A 15,616-nucleotide genomic window follows, 5' to 3' on the forward strand; every position below is an offset into this window, starting at 1 on the left:
CACACCAGGTTACACACCAGGTTCTACTCTCCCAGGACAAAACCCTCTCACATGGCAAGTGAGGAGTTCCCAACCTGCTGGCCTCAGGTCCACACCAGGTCAGAGCTGGGAAGGCCTGTCAGGACTCCCTAGGGGAAACGACCATCAGGGTTTCCTGGAGGGAAGAATCCTACTGGCAAACCTTAGAAAAACCCAACCCAGCTACAGATGAAGAACCAGAGACGGAAATGTGGAGGAAAAGAAAGGCACGTGAGAAAAATCAACAGCAACAAAAAATGGACTCACACGGAAAACAAACCCCCAATTACAGCTCACCTGGAGGAAGAAGCGAAGTTCAGGAACACAGAAGAAATGCATCTGTGCCTTGTTTCTGATAAAAAACGTCAGAGAAACTTGAGAGCAAACTTCCAGTGGCAAGAGCAAGCTACTGTGGAAAAGGAGCCTGCCCCGCTCCCTCGCAGGTGGTGGGGAACCTGAAGGTACCACTGCCAACATCTGTGTTTTTAAAGAAGCAAATAAGTTGAATAATGAATGAACAAAGCGAATGAGCAAATTGGTGATTTGTTACGTAGAACCAAGGCAGTCTTCCAGAACATGATGCAAAAAGGCAATGGAAGATAGGAGAGGAAGGTGGAGGTGCAGGAGGTAAAGGAAGCCCAACATCCACCTAATAAAACTTCCACAGAGAAAAAAAGAAAGAAAAAGAAGAAGAGAAGGTGGTGAGTGGGATCCAAGAAACTATAGAAAAAACTTGCCCAAAGTGAAAAATAAAATGAATGATTTTAATATTTATTTTTTAGTTATCGGCAGACACAACATCTTTGTTTTGTATGTGGTGCTGAGGATCGAACCCGGGCCGCACGCATGCCAGGCGAGCGCGCTACCGCTTGAGCCACATCCCCAGCCCAAAATGAATGATTTTAGACTGGAAAGGCCTGGTGAATGCCAAGACAGGGTAGTCAGACCATATCTAGTCATACCTTGGTAAAAATTCAGAATTTCAATAATAATGATGATAATGAGGATGAGGATGTGTGTATATGTATCAAGAATTTGCAGAAAGAGAAAGCTTGTCACCTACAAAGAAATAAGAGTCAATCTATTTTAGAATCATTGACATTGGTGGATCTCAAATAATTTACAGGGATCACTGAAGAAATTCAAGATGGCGACAGAAAAGCATTAACCAAGGGTGCGGCCCTTTTTAGTACAGGGTCTCTTACTGTCTTTTTTACTTCCTGCATTGCAGGATCATTCTCAGTGACCAATGCCAGTTGTCTGTCAGTCACTTTCTGTCTGAAGGTACCACTGCCAACATCTGTGTTTTAAAAGAAGCAAATAAGTTGAATAAAGAATGAACAAGTGGTACCTTCAGTGGTACCTTCATGCACAGGTGTCATGTCCGTGAAGAACCCCTGCTTCCAAGTTCTTGGAAGCAAAGACTTTGAACCTGAATTCTACATCCAGCTGAACTCCTCACCCAACAGGGGGGCAAATGGAAGACATTTTGGACTTCTAAGAATTTAGAAATTTTCCTTAACACCAAACCTAGATCAAAAAAATTATTAGAGGACTGGGATGTAGCCAGAACACTTGCCTAGCATGTGCAAGGTCCTGGGTTTGATTCACAGCAACACACACACACACACATACACAAAGTCTAATAAAGAAATCGGAGGTGGATGAGAAAAAAAAAAGAAAATGCAAAGTATGCCAATATCCTCATCTATCATAGCAGAGGGTCATTAGGACCTGCCTGAATTTGAAAAATGCAGAATAAAGGTTTTAATATTTATTTGAACTTGTAAAATGTATCATAGAAGAGCTTAAAAAAAAAGAAAGAACTAAAATATACCTGATAAAAACTGAGTAGAGAATGTAGGTGGCATTAGAGAGGCATTAAATTCTTCATTTTTTTTAGCAGGGAATTAACAGGCACATTCGGTATTGACAAGAAATAAAGATATAAACAAATTATTTCAGGTTCTGTAAAAACCACCATACAAATTTAAAACAGAAAATCCTGGCAATGAGAGGTTCTGGGGAATGGGACAGAGGGAGCAGTTTGGAGAGGGGAACATGAAGCTGCCTCTGCATTTTGCACTTTCCTGGATTGTTTTCATTTATCTGTGCGCATGCATTATTTCTATAATTAAAACTGAATTGAATGAGAAAGGCAATGAAGGAGAGAGGCATCAGTTGGAGCCAGTATGGCTCAGTGAACTTGGCTTTTGTGTTAGTCAGCTTTTCATCTCTGTGACCAAAATATCTGACATGAAAAACTTAAAGGAGGAAAGATTTATTTTGGCTCACACTTTCAGAGAATTCAGTTCATGGTTGGCCAGCTTTGCTCTTTTGGACCTTAGGTGACGCAGACTCTGTGACACAATGGCATGGCTGGACGTGCCCAGAGAAGGGGGGCTCATGGCAGCCAGGGAGAGGAGAGAGGGAGAGAGGGAGAGGAAGGGGCCAGGGACAAGATACAGTCCCCAAGGGCATGCCCCTGAGGACCTATTCCTTCAACTAGGTCCCACCTTCTAGAGTTTCCCTCACTTCCCAATAATGCCATCCAGTGATGGACACACCCATCAGAACCCTTGTGATCCAATCACTTCCCCAAAGCCCCTCCACCTCTGAACATTGCAGCTTTGAGGACCAAGCCTTCGCCACATGAGCCTTTGGGGGAACATTCTAGATCAAACCCATAACAACTTTCTGTCTTTATTTCCTGGTTACTAGCCTCATAGATCAAGAGAACTCGTTGCTACCACATCCCAGGTGAGCAGTGCTGGGATGCAGCAGGGAACTTGAACAAGTAAAATCAAACAAAAAATGGTCCTCATGGAACCTGCATCCTAGTGCACAAGCCGACATCCTAGGCGGTATGTTCTAAAGAAACTTCCATTAGGACAAAGGTCAAAGGAAGTGACCCTTTGGTCACCTGTGGTCAGGGGATGATGTATTACAGTTAAAGGTTGGGTGGGCAGGAAAGTACTCACTGAGAGAGTGATTAAATGAGTAAAGATAGGAAAGTGATTATCAAGTGGATATCTGGGAGTATCTAAGCCAGAATGGCTAGTACAAGTGTCCTGGGGCAGGAGTGTACCAGTAAGTTCCAGGATTAGCAAGAAAGCCAGAGTACCTGGAGTGGAGAAAGCAAAGCAGATTTTTTTTCCCCCTGTGATACCTGGTATTTGTACCCAAATAAATACCAGGAGCATTTCACCTCTAAGCTTTATACCCCTAACCTTTTTAAAATTTTATTTTGAAACAAGAGCTCATCAGGTTTCTGCAGCTGAACATGAACTTGCAGACCTCCTACCTTGGCCTTCTGGGTCACTGGAATTGCAGGTGTGTGCCACCACATCTGGCGAAGCAGAATATTATCTGTAATGATGTTAGAGAGGTAAGGGGATGGGGGCAGATGAGACAGGCTATATTGTCTCTGTCTCTCTTTTTTCTTTCTGTATTTTTTTTTTCTTGATACTGGGGATTAAAACTGTGGCATTGAGCTATATTCCCAGAAAACTTTTTTATTTTTTATTTTGAGACCATGTCTTGTTAAATTAGCCAGACTGGCCTTGAACTTGCGATCCTCCCGTCTCAGCCTCCAAGGTTGCTGGGATTATAAGTGTGCCTGGCTAGGGACAGTATTCTAAAGTTTCTTTGCTAGCAAGAATTTCTTTTTTTTTTCTTTTTTCTTTTTCTTTCTTTCTTTCTTTTCTTTCTTTCTTTCTTTCTTTTTTTTTTTTTGAGAGAGAGAGAGAGAATTTTTTAATATTTATTTTTTAGTTTTTGGCGGACCCAACATCTTTGTTTGTATGTGGTGCTGAGGATCGAACCCGGGCCGCACGCATGCCAGGTGAGCCACATCCCCAGTCCAAGCAAGAATTTCTTAATGCAAAATTTAAAATGGCCTCCCTCATAGCAGTGGTCACAGGAGCCAGAAAGTGGAAGTACTCCAAATGTCCATCAATAATGATCAGATGGGCCGGGTGCAGTGGCACAAGTCTATAATTCCAGTGGCTTAGGAGGCTGAGACAGGAGAATAATGAGTTCAAAGCCAGCTTTAGCAATGGTCAAGGTGCTAAGCAACTCATTGAGACCCTATCTCTAAATAAAATACAAAATAGGGCTAGGGATGTGGCTCAGTGGTCAAGTGTCTCTGAGTTCAATTCCCAGTACCAAAAAAAAAAAAAAAAAAAAGACCAAATAAACAGAATGTGGGTGAATTCATATCATGGAATATTATTTAGTCATGAGAAGGAATGGAGTACTGCCATGTTAATGCTATAACATGCATGGACCTTAAAAATATTATGCTAAGTGAAAGAAACCAGACATAAAATATCATCCTCCCCCTAAGCTCCAGCCCCAGGGGGGAGGCTGTCCCCTCTGCTCACAGACCTCCTTGATGCTATGGACACCTCACATTCTCTAATTTATCGTGTCTTGGATTCCACATTATTGTGTCCTCTTCAGCATACAGAAGAAAGACCCACCATAAAGTCATGTAGACCTGGGGTCAGATCTCCTGGCGCTTCCTAGCCATGCCCTTAAATAGTTATGTTTTGTTTTCTACATTAGAAGAGCCCAGGGATCAGCATGGCACTTGCATTCAGGTTGCTGCAGGGATTAAGTGAGAGGTGAAGTACTGTGCAGCTGGGAGAGTTCCTGGCACACAAATGCCAGCTCTGTTCTCCCATCTTTGCTCTCTTATCTCTGGTCCCAGAGCCAGTGCTTCTTTGCATCATTGTCATCCAGTTTTTCTATTCCTTTGGACAATGAGCTTATTTATTTACTTTTTTTTCACTTTTGTGACAAACTCATTCTTCCCCCTGTGTCAGCACCTTGGTCGGGTTCTCTGGCATCAGCTACCTCTGATTTGTCCAGATTTTGATACTTCCCTTTGGCCTTCAGGAAACGTAGTCTAGCTTCAAATAGAGAAAATTTCCAGTCTGCCCAATCTTGCTACAGTAAGTGGGTCAAGTCAATACTGAGTTCCATGTCCATCTTTTTGGATGGCGAGTACTTCTTAGCTCAAAGACATCTACTGATAACTGAAATGAAAACAAAATAGAAGTTGAGCAGCTTTGTCTTATCACGCACCAGTACTACATTATCTGCACCAGGCATCATGCCTATACCTTTCTTGTTCTTTTCCTAAATATAGATTAAAGGATCCTTTTAGTTGTCCTTAACTTTTTTTGGCAGGGCCCAGCTTATCCTAGGTTTGAATCTTCCTGATACCTTCCATACGAATCTATAGTGACATTCCGTATTTGCTCGATTGAATGTCCCTTTCTCTAAGTTCTCTGAAAATTCTGCCCTGTGGCTCTCTGTGTGCTTCATAGTAGGAACTATTTTTATATTTCTTTCATTTCCTCTGTGGCATCTAGCACAGTGCCTTATATGAAAGACCACCATAAAATCTTATCAACCCAACTTATTTTTGTTACCAAATGCTAAAGTGAGTCTTTTTAGTGTATTTGTTAAAAGTGTCTTTAAAGGTAGTCTTTCTCAGACATGTGAAAATATAAGGCATTCCCCCATAAACCAGCCCTGAATAGTAAGGATGATTACACATTATTACTACATTTTAATATTTAAGCAAAAGATAACTAGCAATTCCGAACTCCTATACTATGAGGAAACATAGTCAGTGGTATTTCACAGCTTTTGTGCAATTAAAAAACAAAACTAAAATTTCAAACCCCTTTTGGTTTAATGCTAATTTCTTAATTAGGACCTAGATTTAGCAAATGTTATACTTGCTTCACCTCTCTCTCTTTCTCTTGCTCCTACTTTTTTGGGCTGAATCTTTCAAAGCAAGTGTTGACATCATGCTTCCCCTTTAAAAATCTCAGCACATGTGTCCTAAAAATAAAACCACATTACTGTGAATATTTCCTTAATACTTCCTAATTCCAAGTTATATTAAAAATTTTCATGTATCCTCCAAATTGTTTTTAACGTACACTTTTTTTTAATAATCAGAATCATGGATTGTGTTTGATTTTGTTTCTTAAGACTTATTTTGTTCCTCCCTTCTCCTGTCTTTTTGGTTGTTGTTGTTAACAACTTTAATGTGCTTATCATATATGAGTTCCTGTGCACGTGCATGTGCATACACATATAACTTTTGAAAATAAATTAAGAGTTTTGTGGAATATTTCACATTTTGGATTTGTCTTGTTTGTGGTTTCATACAACTATTTGCCCTCTTTCATGAATTTCTGTAAACTGGAAGTTAAGTCTAAAGGATCAATTGCATTCAGGTTAAACATTTCTGGTAAGAATTCTTTGTGATGCTGTGAACCTCATACTGAGATGTATAATGCCAGGCTACATATTTTATACACTTCCTTACTAATGTCACTTATTTACTTTGTCTTCACCTATATTTCTTTCTCATAACTGTTTTATTCTTATATTCTCACTTAGATTGAATATATTGAACATGTTGATAGTCTTCTTTTAATAATATCTTAACCTTGAGCTGTTAGAGCTATTAGTGTAAATTTTCTTTTTCTTTCTTTTTTGGTACTAGGGATTGAAGTCAGGGGTACTCAACCACTGAGCCACATCCCCAGATCTATTTTGCATTTTATTAGAGACAGGGTCTCACGGAGTTGCTTAGTTCCTCACTTTTTCTGAGGCTGGCTTTGAACTCGTGATCCTCCTGCCTCTGTCTCCCAGCTGCTGGGATTACAGGTGTGCACCACCATGGCCGGCATTAGTGTAAAATTTTTATCTTCTCGGTAGAAGCAAAGACAACTAGGTTGACCATCAATGAAGCTGCTGAATTTTGAGTTTGGGGTCCTGCTTTCTCCACTGCGATTCTGCTTTCCTTTTTCCCAGGACCAATGAAATACTTCCTCCTCAAGATCTACTCCCCCTGGGCAATATTTTCAATCCAGACATTATCCTCTTCCCTCCAGCTCAGTAAAATAAAATTTCCTATTTTTTTTTTTTTTTTTTGCTGTACAACTGTAGGCAGCCTCTTTCCTCAAAACAAGATGAATAGGCTATATATTATGAGGATCAAGTAGTATGAAGTGCTACACAAAAACAAATAACTGTCATTTAATGCATGTTGTATTAGTTTTCTATTACTGTGCCAAAATCTGAGACAATCAACTTACAAGGTTTATTTTGGCTCACACTTTCAGTGTTCCATAGCAATAAGCCCTGTTGGCTTTTGGGCCTGTGGCAAGGTAGTAAATCATAGCTGAGGAAGCCTGTTCACCTCATGGAGGTCAGGAAGCAGAGAGAGGGGAAGGGACCATGGTTCCAGTATCCCCTTCAAGGGCACACCCTCAGTGATTTAACTCTCCCAACTAGGTCCCACCTCTTCAAGGTTCCATTACCTCCCTGTAGCACCACAAGCTGATGACCATGTCTTTGGAATATAGGCCTTTGAGGGACACTTAGATCCAAACCACAATGCATGCCAATGATTCAATGTAGTATCCCCAAAATTTGTTTTCCATGGAAGAGAAAGAACAGGCACTATGGAGGTAGACAAGTATTGGTAGTAACAGGAAGAAGGATTTCTGGGTTGAAACAAAAATTCCTTGTTGAAGAAATGAGGTTTTAGGGACAAGTAGAGTATTAAAATCAAACAGATAAAATAGCTTAGATCTGACGTGAATAGAGATCTATTGCAGGTACACAAAGGAGAAAGGTGGAGGAAATCCATAGTCATTTTTCAGTCAACACTGGCATGGGTCTGGTGCCTTTCTGCAAGATACTTTCTTTCTTATGCTCTCCTAGTGTGTTCTCGTGTTCTCTCTCTCTCTCTCTCTCTCTCTCTCTCTCTCTCTCTCTCTCTCTCTCTCTCTTTTGGTGGTGCTAGGGATTGAGCCCAGGGCTTTGTGCATGCAAGGTAAACACTACACCAATGAGCTATGTCCCCATCCTCTCTTTTTCTTTATCCTAATTTTCCAAGCTGTCTACAGTCTTTTTTATTTTATTTTTGGTTCCCAAGTTTTATTCAAGAACTCTTACAAAATATTTCAAATAAAAAAAGTTTTAATCCTCATCTCCCTCCTTTTCTTCATCCTGGTTAATCTGGAAGTAATGTAATTCATAACTCTCTGAATTTAGTGACTGTGCAACCAGTCATGTAGACCAGTCTTCATTTTTTTTTGGGGGGGGGGCGGGGTGAGATATTTCAAATACCTTTTGGAAAAAGCCACCTCAGGTGTTACAATGATCTTGCTCTTGCTCTTTTCGATGGTCACAACCACCCCACAGAGATTCGCAGCTTTTCTATTCAATTCTGTTTTGGAGAAGCTGCTCAAAACTGGCAGTGTTCATGACTCCATCTTCTGCGCAGGGTGGGTGCATTCAAAGGTGAACTTTATAACATGCTTCTTCTTTTTTTTTTTTTCCCCCTTTGCCACAAGGTTTTTCATAGGCACCATGGTAGCATCAGAGGCAGAAAGGGTCTTTGGTCTTTAATAAACAAGTAAAAATGATTATTCATAACTATAGTTAGCAGCTATATGGCTTATGATGTGCTAAGAACTGTGCTCAGCAATTTGTTCTCTCATTTAATGCAGGCAACCTGTGAGGAAAATATTATCATCCCCATTAAAATGAGAAAACTAAAACCCAAGCATAAGTTGTCATAAGAGATAGTAGGTTGTGGAATCCAAACCCATGAGTTTGGTTACTATGGATATTTTGCATTATCCAGAATTGTAGCCTTTATCCCTTTGTTCTCAAAGTCAAATATTTGTATTTACACTTTCTTTAACCTTTTTGGCAGATCTGTGTGCCTTACAGTGTTTATATTTTTTACTACTCTCTCTTCATATACCTTTAAAACTAGCTGCATTTCCAAACTGGAGACTCAATTAAGTAGACTGGGCAGAAATGCAGAGGAGGGTTGCTAGTACTTTTCCATCAGATGGAATGTGATTTCAGTTTTTCCCATTTTGAAAGCACTTGATTACTTGATTAAGATGATGTCTGGTTTTCCACACTGTAGATTTTCTGTAGTTCCCCCTATAATTATTAAGAATTCTGTGGGGAGATATTTTAAAACTATGTATATGTCCAAATCCTTATCAAACTTCCAGTTTATATATTTATTTATATTTGTATGCTTTTACTATTCAATGGGTCAAAATACTATATGCATATAGTATTTTATATATATATATTGTTTTTAAGCTCATTTGTTCTCAAGTTGGCCATTTAAAAGCTGGCCTGTTTGCTTCTGACGTGCCCCCATTATTCTTTGAGCATGTTCTTAGCACGACTAGAGGCTTCGGGCTCATATCTTCACTTCTTTAGTTCTGGAATCAACTATTTTACCAAGAGGAAAAGTGGAGAATGGTACTTAGAAGCCGAGGTCTGGGCTAGTTGTACTAATTGTTTTGTGAATTCACTCCTGGATCCTGACAAGGGAAAGAGAATGTATGTACTTATGTACCCAGTACCTATTTCTACAAATAGATTGGTACCACCACCCCAAGTCCATCGAAAGGTTTTCTTGTTTTACCTTCCCATATTTGTAATTCGTTTCCTCAACAATGAGAAATCTGGCTATTTTCCTTAACATATTCAGTTATTTGATCAAGCCTTGCTACATGACCATATCTTGCTGCAGCAGCCTCCTGCTCTGCTCAGTTGCTCTCTACAAACCACTGCCCCTCTATGCTGCCCTCTTATAGGCAGTTAGCTTCCAGAGAACACCTCACACCAGGCATTTTCGTTCATGTATGCACTCCTCAGACTTTATCATAGCTCTGGCTGTCTCCCCTTCACTGATTATGCTGTGTGGTCTCCTGACTGCACACACCCTCTACAAAATATAAAATTAAAAATATATTCTCTTGCTGGGCAGACAGCACACCTGTAATCCCACCAGCTCGGAAGAAGGCAGCAGGAGGATTGCGAATTCAAAGCCATCCTCAGCAATTTAGCAAGATGCTAAACAACTCTGTGAGACCCTGTCTTAAAATAAAATAAAAAATAAAAATAAAAAAATTCTCTTTTGCTTTTTGTAAAACTTCAGTGAAATAATTAGGGAAGGTGGGCTAGGGTTGTGGCTTAGTGGTAGAGCACTTGCCTAGCATTGGGTTTGATTCTCAGCACCACATGTAAGGTAAATAAAATAAAGGTCCATCAACAACTATAAAAATATAATTATTATCCGTAATTTTTCTTTAACATATCTTCAGGGATCTAGTTCAAGAGGGATGGAGTGACTTCCCAAAGTCGCACATCCTTTATAAAGCAGGCTCTAAATGCAGGGAGGGCTCTTTCCACTCCACCTATCTATGGTATCTCTGACCAAATGCAAAAGTATAGTACTTTTCTTTTTTTCCCTCCAGTAGAAATGTTTCACACTAATTCAGTTTGTGGTCAACTATAATTTCTGTGTTTTTCTTTTCCTGCAATGATATATGTGACAAACATTGGTGCAGTAGAAAAAGAATTGTAGTTTCAACTGTATCTGTGAGACTTCAGGCAAGTTACTTGCTTACCCCAACTATGAAAAGGAGGTGAGAATAGATTAGTGAGTCTCTGCCTGCAGGAGTGAGATGGACCACCCTCCATAGTTCCCTAATAAAAGTTACTTAGTTTTTTCCTAGTGATAGGCCTACAGAAATTCTGCACAAATATTCCGTTCAAAAGTTCTTAACATGGGCTGGGGATGTGGCGCTCGCCTGGCATGCGCGGGGCGCTGGGTTCGATCCTCAGCACCACATAAAAATAAAGAGGTTGTGTCCACCGAAAACTAAAAAATAAATATTAAAAAATTCTCTCTAAAAAAAAAATCCCTTTCAATTCTCATAATTTATACTTCCAAGGCAATCTTTGTAAAATCAACATTTGTTAACTGCTACACACACACACACACACACACACACACACACACACACACAGCTGTAGTTGGACACAACACCTTTATTTATTTTTATGTGGTTCTGAAGATCGAACCCAGCGCCTCGCACGCACATGCTAGGCAAGCGCTCTACCGCTGAGCCACAACCCCAGCCCTGTAAACTGCTTATTTTTTTGGTTCTAACTATTTATAATGACAGTAGAATACATTTTGACATCATACGTAAATGGAGTTTAACTCCTCATTCTTCTAGTTGTACATGATGTGGAATTTCAGCTATCGTGTAATCATATAATGTCCGATACATTCCACTCTCCTTCCTTCCCCGTTCCCTTCACTCCCCTCGGTCTAAACCAGAGCACCTCTGTTCTTCCCTATCCCCACCCTTGAACTGCTTTAGTCCTTCATTTTATCATCTTACATTTGGCTCTCAATTGCATCCTTCAAAAATATTAATAGATGGCCCATGATGCACTGAGCACTGTTAAGAGCCACTTTTTGTACTATTTCTCTTCGCAGGGAAGTCATTTCGAATTTTATATCGAGCTTCCCAACTGGGGAATTGGGAGCATTTAAAGTTCAGACAGGTTACTTATAAACACGCAGGTTCTCCTCCATTCCTTTCGCCAACGGCCCCTTGCCAGGGCTGGTTCCTTCGGTGACAGACATTCATGAATTCCTCTTGGGGACAACCCTCTACCCAACAGCAGCCCCATCAACACTCCTATTTTCTAGCTGCTCGCCGGGAATTCGGGGACGACACTTCCAGAAGTTTGGACTGCACCGCGCGTCCCTTCACCTCGGAAGGACACAGCCGCCCGGCGAGTCACCTCGGCTGGGCCCCCCCACAGGACGCGGGGCGGCATCTTCCCGTCACCCGTGGGCGGCCGCTAATTGATCTCAGACTGCCCTGGTGGCGAGGCGACACTAGCGGTCTGAAACTTCCTAGCTTCCGCGTCTCAGAACACAGACGCAACATCTGCCCTCTTCACTCGGCAGGAACTTCCCCCGACCTCGGCTTCCACTCAGATATAACCAAGCCGGCGCCTCGCACGCGCCCGCCGTCCTCCTTCGTCCGCAGCCGCGCGCCCGATGCCGCTGCGCGTGTCCTGACGCCGCCTCCGCCTCTCCGGCCCCGGGCGCCCTTCTGCGGAGAGTTCCTTCAGGCCGCCGCGGAGCGAGCGGGGGGCGCGCGCCGCGAGGCGACGACGTGCGCGAGACGCACGGCCCCGCGCCGAGCGCCGGAAGCAGCCGGGCCCGGCCTCGCGCGTCGCGCGCGCCGCCCACACCCCCGCCGCCGCGGCCTCGCGCGCGCGCGCACTGAGGCGCCGAGGCCGCCGCCGCCGCCGCCGCCGCCGCCGCGGCTGCTGCTCCTGCTGCTGCAGGAGGCGGCGCTGGCTGGCGGCTGCGCTCGCTCCAGTCGGCGAGCGGAGCAGCGAGCGAGCGTGTGTGTGTTTTTTAAAGATGGCCGGAGCGGCGGCGGCGGTGGCCGCGGGAGCAGCAGCTGGAGCCGCCGCGGCAGCCGTGTCGGTGGGGGCCCCGGGTCGGGCCTCGGCGCCCCCGCCGCCCCCGCCCGTATACTGTGTGTGCCGGCAGCCGTACGACGTGAACCGCTTCATGATCGAGTGCGATATCTGCAAGGACTGGTTCCACGGCAGGTAAATAAACCCCCTCAGCCCCGTCGCCGCCGCCGGCCACCGACCAGCTGCCGCTGCCGCTGCGGCTGGCCGGCCGCGCCTCCCTCCGGCCGGGCCGCCGCGCCTTGCCCCGCACCCTACGGCCCCGGCGCGGAGCCCTCAGGCCGGGTGGAGGGGTGCGCGGGGCCCCGGGCTCGCCGGGCGCCGGGCAAGCTGCCGAGGGGAGCCGGTGGGCTCGCCCGGCCCGGGCGAAGAGTCGCCACAACAAACAGGAACAAAGGGGGCCGGCGGAGAAGTTGGCAGGGGGAACCCTGGCCGAGGGGACGCTCCGGGCGGCGCGGCGGGGACGGCGGCGGGCGCCGGTAGGGCCCGCAGCCCCTCGCCTGCCGCCGCCCGGGCCGCCGCCGCCCCGCCCCGCCCCGCTGCGCCCCGGGCTCCGGCCCGACTCGCCGGCCGCCCCGCCGCCTGCCCGGCCGGCCGCCGCGCCTGCCTTGCTTCCGGGCGGCAGCGCTCGCTCTGGCCGCGCGTGTCCCCGCCGCGGGTCGCATCGCGTCGCGCCCCCTTTCCATCTTTATCAAACTTCCTCGGCCGTCGGGCGGCGGGACGGGGGCGACGGAGCGGCGCGGCGGGGCTGGGCGAGTAAACAGAGCAACAGTTGAGGCACTCTCGGTGACCTGCGAGGTGCGGGCGGCGGTGGCCCGGCGCGGCGGCAGGTCGGCTCCGGGACGGCCCACCCGGCAACACACCCCCTGCCGCCGGGGGTGGGCGGAGGGAGTGGGCGGCGGGGCGAGGGGACAGCTCCTCCCGACCCCCCGCCTAGTCCTCGCGCGGCGGCTCAAACTTTACAAAGAGTGCGGTTGCAGTCGCCCGCAGGCCGGCGACATCAGGACGGCCCGCGGCGGCGGCCGGGGCGCCGGGGCGTCCAACTTTGGGGCGGCTGCGGCGACGGTGGCGGACGTTGCCCTCTGATTGCGCCGAGCCTCGGGTTTGACGTTTGTGAGAGCTCGGGCCGCCTCCTCAGCCAGGCCGCCGACTCGTGTGTTTTGTAATCAAAGTGTGAGGCTAATAAAGGGCGGCGCCACAGCCTCTTGACTCCGGCGTGGGAGGATTCGTAGGCATTTAAACAAAGAAACTAGTTGAGGTTGGGCTCCCAAAGTCCTTATTTGGGTGTTGTGGCACAGCCAGCGGTCACCTTTAGGTGAAGCCGGTTTCCTAGGCACCGTTGGGTGGTGTATCTCGGCGAGAGCACGCTCGCGAGTAGTAGCTGTTATGGTGACTGTGATTGTAGGAAGTGTCCTTTGATTGACAGCAGGACATTTAAATACAGCCTCCGCTCCCCCCTCCCCAATTTTACAGAAACAGTGCACGACCAGGCCAGATGTCTCAGTCTCCCTCTACTGGTCCGGCGAGAGAAAACCATTTAAATTACAAGGTTCTTTTCGGCGTTGAGTTCTAGGTATAGTTTACTTAATTTTGAAGTACACTTAGTTTTACTTAACCAGGTTAGAGGATTCTGGCGACAGAAAACAAGACAACACATTGTCACTTTAGAAGAAGGGCAGCATCCTCATTTTGTATAAGGCAATCTCTTAAGAGTCTGATAAATGGTGGAGGAATATTATTGCAGTTTTGGCACTTGTGATTAAGAGTAAACTATCCATAAATTTTTTTTAAGTTTAAACTGATGTTTTTCTATATTTTGATTATATATAAAAATGAAATTTGAAGATATAAAATCTTTCCAATTCTAACTCTACATCTTTTGTTTGTAAAATGTTCTAAGCAACCAGAATAGAGAATAATCCAAGCATGTTAGTTCTGTATAGAATAAGAATTAGAATCCATAGTGATTATGTAAATGTTTGTTTTCAATGAACTGTTTTTTGAAATTGAGGCTCTTTAAGCTGCATAAGAAACTTGCTCCACTATGCAATATAGAGATTTGATTGGGTAGTAAATTTTAGACTAGAGCTTTTTAAATCTTAATTTAGATAACCTAGTACTATACCCAACAAGCTTCAGGTATTTTCTGGAGAACTTTTTGTTACATGAATAAGTACACATTTGTAAACAGGAGAAATTGAACAGGAAATAAAGAGGACATATGTGAATGAGACACAGAGAGGCCAAAACAGGTGTCCTCTGCTTTGTCACATGTGTGTGACTTCATGTTTGTGAAAGTGACCCTAAAATAGTACTTTTTGAGTCCAAGGTCTTTGTGACCACCAATAATTGAAACTTTAATGTTATTCAGATTCAAAAGTTAGAAAATTTACTGATATTTCCTGCCTTTCAAAGGAGTATCTTTTTTTTTTTTTTAAAGTAATGAATTAAATTATTGGTAATTTAGGATCTATGTAATTTTCTTGGGCTCAATAGTTTTTTTTTTTTTTTGGTATTGGGGATTGAACTCAGGGCACTCTACCACTGAGCCTGAGCCCCAGCCCCAGCCCCAGACCTATTTTGTATTTTATTTAGAGTCAGGGTCTCACTGAGTTGCTTAGTGCTTCACCTTTGCTGAGGCTGTCTTTGAACTTGTGATCCTCCTTTCTCAGCTGGGGTTACAGGTGTGTGCCACTGTGCCTGGTCTTGGGCTAAGTATTTACTCCACTGTTTAGTGTACCACGGAATTTTATATATATATATATATATATATATATATATATATATATACACACACACACACATATACATATATATACACACACATACATATATATGTATATATATACATATATATATACATACATATACATACACACATATATTTTAACACATCAGACTTTCTTGTTTTTTAAAAGATATTTATTTTTTAGTTATAATTGGACACAATACCTTTGTTTTATTTGTTTATTTTTATGTGGTGCTAAGGATTGAACCAAGGGCCTCACACACACTATGCGAGCACTCTCCGTTGAGCCACAACCCCAGCCCCAGACTCTTTCTTATATAATAATTATTAAGCAAATATAAGAGAATTGGCATCTAAAAGACTAAGGTATATCTTCAGTACCCATGCTCAGATGTCTTATAGTTTACAGAAGTGGCATCAGCAGAGGAGAAAGCAGGGGAGTAAGAAGTTGGATACAGAGAATTGCCTTTATTTTGATAGTTT

The 15,616-nt window shown here is 44.1% G+C and overlaps 1 protein-coding gene and 1 pseudogene across 1 annotated transcript in view; one reads left to right on the forward strand and one right to left on the reverse strand.

Annotated features, from left to right (window-relative positions):
* Nucleotides 1–8,034: 8,034 nt before the first annotated feature.
* LOC143402636 (large ribosomal subunit protein eL22 pseudogene) lies at nt 8,035–8,429 on the reverse strand (annotated as a pseudogene).
* Nucleotides 8,430–12,304: 3,875 nt separating this feature from the next.
* Kdm7a (lysine demethylase 7A) overlaps nt 12,305–15,616 on the forward strand; it is an 80,727-nt gene continuing 77,415 nt past the window's right edge. The window contains exon 1 of the mRNA XM_076832677.2: nt 12,305–12,522. Coding sequence (XP_076688792.1) covers nt 12,329–12,522 — 194 coding nt within the window. The 5' untranslated portion in view covers nt 12,305–12,328. The remainder of the gene's footprint in view (nt 12,523–15,616) is intronic.

The sequence above is a fragment of the Callospermophilus lateralis genome, chromosome 1, assembly GCF_048772815.1.
Source record: "Callospermophilus lateralis isolate mCalLat2 chromosome 1, mCalLat2.hap1, whole genome shotgun sequence".
Classification (NCBI taxonomy): domain Eukaryota; kingdom Metazoa; phylum Chordata; class Mammalia; order Rodentia; family Sciuridae; genus Callospermophilus; species Callospermophilus lateralis.